The sequence below is a fragment of the Acanthisitta chloris genome, unplaced genomic scaffold, assembly GCF_000695815.1.
Source record: "Acanthisitta chloris isolate BGI_N310 unplaced genomic scaffold, ASM69581v1 scaffold23956, whole genome shotgun sequence".
In the NCBI taxonomy this organism is placed as follows: Eukaryota; Metazoa; Chordata; class Aves; order Passeriformes; family Acanthisittidae; genus Acanthisitta; species Acanthisitta chloris.
In genome coordinates, this window is record NW_008680050.1 from 1 (window position 1) to 4,402 (window position 4,402).

General features: G+C 48.2%; 1 protein-coding gene across 1 annotated transcript; it reads left to right on the top strand.

The window, feature by feature from the left end:
• The first annotated feature begins 583 nt into the window (after positions 1-583).
• LOC103804946 (chromosome unknown open reading frame, human C15orf57) lies at positions 584-2,634 on the top strand. The gene is made up of 3 exons (XM_009077580.1): positions 584-827; positions 1,551-1,707; positions 2,496-2,634. The coding sequence occupies exons 1-3, from the start codon at positions 587-589 to the stop codon at positions 2,632-2,634; spliced, it is 537 nt and encodes a 178-aa protein (XP_009075828.1). The 5' UTR covers positions 584-586.
• The last annotated feature ends 1,768 nt before the right edge of the window (positions 2,635-4,402 follow it).

The window sequence follows — 4,402 nt, forward strand, 5'->3', positions numbered from 1 at the left end:
CTCTCCCCTTCCGACCAATAGGCGCCCGGGTTGTGCCGGATGGAGCGCGCTGATTGGTCAGGTCTGGAGGCGGAAGACTCGCGGGGTGAAGCTGTTGTGACGTCCCGTGAGTGCTGTGGCGGCGGCCGAGGGGGGGCGGGGCTGACCGTGTCCTCCCTGTGTCCACCTCGTGTCCTTTCGTATCTCCCCCGTGTGCCCTTCGTGTCCCTTCCATGTCCCTCCGCATCCTCCCCATGTGCCCTTCGTGTCCCTCCGTATCCTCCCCGTGTGCCCTTCGTGACCCACCGTGTCCCTCCATATCCCCCGTGTGTGTCCCTCCGTGTCCCGGGGAAGCGGCTCGGGAGTCCCGGAGCGGCGGTGGGAAGGGGCAGCTGTGCCGCGGGGGATCGCACTCTGCTTCCCTGCGGGTCCCCAAGGGGCTGGCAGGGTCTCTGCTGGAGAGTGTTATTGCTCCCCTGGGAGGCTTCCCGGTGCGATGGGAATTCCCTGGAACGTCTGCTGGGCAGAGGGAGGTGGATGGAGGAGGCCTGGGAAGAGGGTTCTGCGCTGTGCTCATCATTTCTTCCCCCCATCTCAGGACTCCACGATGAGAATGATCGAGAGTGTGGACTCCGTGGTGACCAGGTCCAGCGAGGACCTCTGGGCTGAGATCTGCTCCTGCCTGCCACATCCTGAGCAGAAGGACACCAGCAATGCTTTCACAGACTCCTTCATGGATTCCTACTCTGAGGGAGGAAGCCAGGGCAGCACATCTGATGGCTCTTCCCAAACCAGCCTGAAGCCCTGGGCACCCCTGAATGACTCAGAGGTGTATTTAGCATCCCTGGGTGAGTGTCTGAGGTGTCTGATGGCAGGTGGGGCTCTGTTTATGTGGCTGAGGTGACAGTGCTCTGGCCAGATACCTCCCAACTGTATATAACTATTTAACTTGATTTCTGCAAGTGCAGCAGTGGAAATGTGACACTCCGTCAGAGCTTCCTCAGCTCTGCCACGGAAAGGAACTTTTTATCAAGTAAAAGCTAAGGAAATTGGGCCTAGCTCCTCACAATAACTGTGAGGCTGCAGACAGCAACAGGCCAGGAGGAATGGGTGGCAGCAGTGGCATTGTAAGCTTTTGTTTCTGCCAGAGCTTCCATCTTGCCTTCATTGCAGCTTCACAGTGCACAAAGGACTGCAATTAGTGTGATTTATATCCCAATTTGCATGGAAATTGTGGGAGCTCAGTGCCTGTGAGAGCTGTACCCTCCCGTGGGATTTCCTGGAAACTGAGCAGTGTGAAAGTTATTAAAACCCAAAATGGGCAGAGCTGACTCATTGCATAAACCTCATTTTCCTCCACAAGCATCACCTAAAAATATCATCTTGTAGATACATATAAGAAATAGAGTCCTGTAGGGTTGAAATACAGGGAGGAAATTACTTCTAAAAAAGAAATTAGTCTTGCAAAGTTAATGTAACTTACTTTATTTTTTGCTATAGAAGTCCAGATCCTTCTCTTTTTTCCCCCCTCAGAAAAACAACAAAGCTAACCAAGACCCTTCTCCTCACAGAGAGAAGACTGATGAGGATCAAAGGCTTGTCCCAGGAGGTGACCTCCAAGGAGATGCTGCACACTCTCTCCCAGGCCAAGAAGGAATGCTGGGACAGATTCCTGCAGGAGAAGTTTGATGCTGAATGTTACGTAGAAGGCCACGACACTGATGAGAGGTAACAAGGAAGGCAGTGAGGAGAGATCACCTCTTCCCCTGTGGCAAAAGTTTCTTAATCTCTTAGAAACTTTCTTTCTTTAGCTAGTTAACTTCAGTGTGATTTATGTTTAAACCCAAGCTTTTATGGGCTCCTCCTACTGTATTTAAAGGTTGAGAAAAGAATTTTAGTACCTAGTTTTTGATTTCCAGCCCAGAAAGTGCAAAATTCATAGAATCCCAGAATGGTTTGGGTTGGAAAGAACCTTAAAGCTTATTCAGTTCCACCGCCTGCCATGGGCAGGGACACCTTCCACTAGCCCAGGTTGCTCCAAGCCCCATCCAACCTGGCCCTGAACACTTCCAGGAATGGAGCAGCCATAAATTCTCTGGCCAACCTGTGCCAGTGCCTCACCACCCTCACAGGGAAGGATTTCTTCCTAATATCCAATCTAAACCTGCTCCCTGACAGTCTGATTGAGCTGGAGTATTTGGCTACAGAGACACAGAAGTTCAAGGATGTAAAGGGTGAAAAGAACCCTCAGCACGTCCTTGACGCTGAGAAAATCAGAGCATAGAAGTCTTTAAGCCACAGTTTAAAAAGTCCAAGTGCAGCAGGATGGCTTTGTAGAACAACAGATTCCCCTTGCTCCTCTGGCACATGGATCAGTCCCATGATAGCCCTCACCTGTGGGAACCTGCAGAGCGGCAGGAAATAGATGTTGAGGATTTTCCTGTCGCTTCTTTCATGTGTTCCTGTGAGGCTTTGTCTGTCCCTAGCTTCACTGTGTGTCTCTGCTGTCCCCTCAGCACCCTGGAGCACCTGAAGCGTTGGCTGCAGCCTGACAAAGTGGCCATCAGCACTGAGGAGGTGCAGTTCCTCATCCCGCCAGAATCGCAGCCGGAGAAGCAGGAGGCCGAGGAAGAGCCTCCAACTGCAGAGCAGTGAGAGCCCCGAGCTGTGTCCAGAGCTGCCTCTTGTCCCAGCCCCCAGGAAGCCATAGGAGGGAGGCACAGTGCCAATTATCAGTCGTTTAAACAGCAAAAAGAAACCCCAACACCCAGAATTCCAGCTCTGGATCTCCAGAAACAGCAACTGGCATTGGTGTGGATAAGAGGGAACAGTCTGTGACGCAGCTGAACTGAAATCTCATCACATGGATCTTCTCCCAGCCAGCAGCCACCTCATCATTCCAGCCTAGATGTGGATTGTTTGGAATCCATCAGGAGACACATTAAACCAACAACAGAAAAAAGCAGTTGTTGAGAAGCATGAGAAAACAAAATGTTCTAGAACAGAGCAGAGAAACCACTGAGTCACTTCTTCCTGCCTTGTACCTTCTTATTACTCAGCTGGGCATTGTTTTCCTCTTCCACTATGGTGTTTTCTTCAGATCTCCACTGCTTCAGTCCCAGTTGGGCCCTGGAAGAACACAGATCCTTTTCACCTACATGAACTTGGGACCCTGACAGAAGTTGTCACTGCAATCAATAAGTTGATGGTGTCATTGATGCTGTAGCTGTTTCACATTCCTCTCTCTCTCTAATGTTCCCCCTAATGCCCCACTTTATTACCCAAACTCTTTATTATAGACTGGATAGGGAGCATTTTTCCTCTTGTTGGTGATTGCATTCCTGTTCTTCCTCTCCTTCAGCCTCCCCAGAAGAGGATCAGGTAAGATGCTGCAGAGTGATAACCAGTGAGGCTACAAACAACTTGTTTTCACCTCAGACTTGCACAGAATTCTCTGACTTGAAATATATTTAATATTTAATCGTTTATTCATGCTGTTTAACTCTGCAGAGGGATATGTCCCTTTACTAATCAAAGGATCTGAAATTTTGTGCTGATTTTTCCTTCATCCAAGCGTTCTGCCTCAGCATGGACACTGGAGGTCGGTAGAGGGAAGCAACAGAAGTCGTCAGAGCTCCTTAAGAGAGATTCTGGTTCTAGGACAGATTCACACCGTGTCCTTTATATATTGCTTTGAAAAGACCTTTTTAAGAGCAGATTCTTGCTGGAGCTTCCCTGTTTCCTGTCTCAACACCCACCCCAGGCTCACCCTCCCAAAAAAGTCACACTCAAAATTCTTGCTTAAAACAACTCCTTTTTTTTAAGCCTTGAGAAATTTGGTGAATTGCCTGAATGTAGTACAAGACTCACAAACCTCCGGTCTTGCTGGTTTGGTCCCTTTTAATTTATCCCTGGAAACAAGTCTGTGTTCTGTGCAGGTGTTGTAAATCTCTCACCTGTGATGTCAAGCTGTCACAAAGATGCAGAATTCTGAGTATTGACCAGAAACGGTTTGTGCAGAGAGAGGAAGCAGCAGTTTCTCTGTCCCCAGGCTATTTCCTGGTCAATAAAATTCCTTCTGATGATTAGCATTGACTCTGAGGATGCTTTGTATTACTTTATGTATTCCTAAAGGTGTCTGAGAAAGAAATGTATCCAAAAGAACTGTACTGTAATAATTTCAGGTCCACATCACCAAGCATTTCCTTTGAAGAAGAGACGAGGGAGCAGCTGTTCCCATTTCATTTGGAAAAGTAATAACCATTCCAGGATTCTCTGGTCTGTTCTATGGAAATGTGCAGGACAAAAGAAAATCAATCCAACTGATCCTTGCAAAGACTGAGCAATAATTTCCTTACATTAATCCATTACTTAGGGTCTTTTTCCTTAAATTAATTCATTACTTCTTTTTTTTTCTCCCATA

Excerpts from the sequence above, each read along its gene's own strand:
- LOC103804946 (XM_009077580.1), top strand. The coding sequence starts at position 587 with ATGAGAATGATCGAGAGTGTGGACTCCGTGGTGACCAGGTCCAGCGAG. Across the intron at positions 828-1,550 it reads GGTGTATTTAGCATCCCTGG|AGAGAAGACTGATGAGGATC; the intron begins GTGAGTGTCTGA and ends TTCTCCTCACAG. Across the intron at positions 1,708-2,495 it reads GGCCACGACACTGATGAGAG|CACCCTGGAGCACCTGAAGC; the intron begins GTAACAAGGAAG and ends CTGTCCCCTCAG.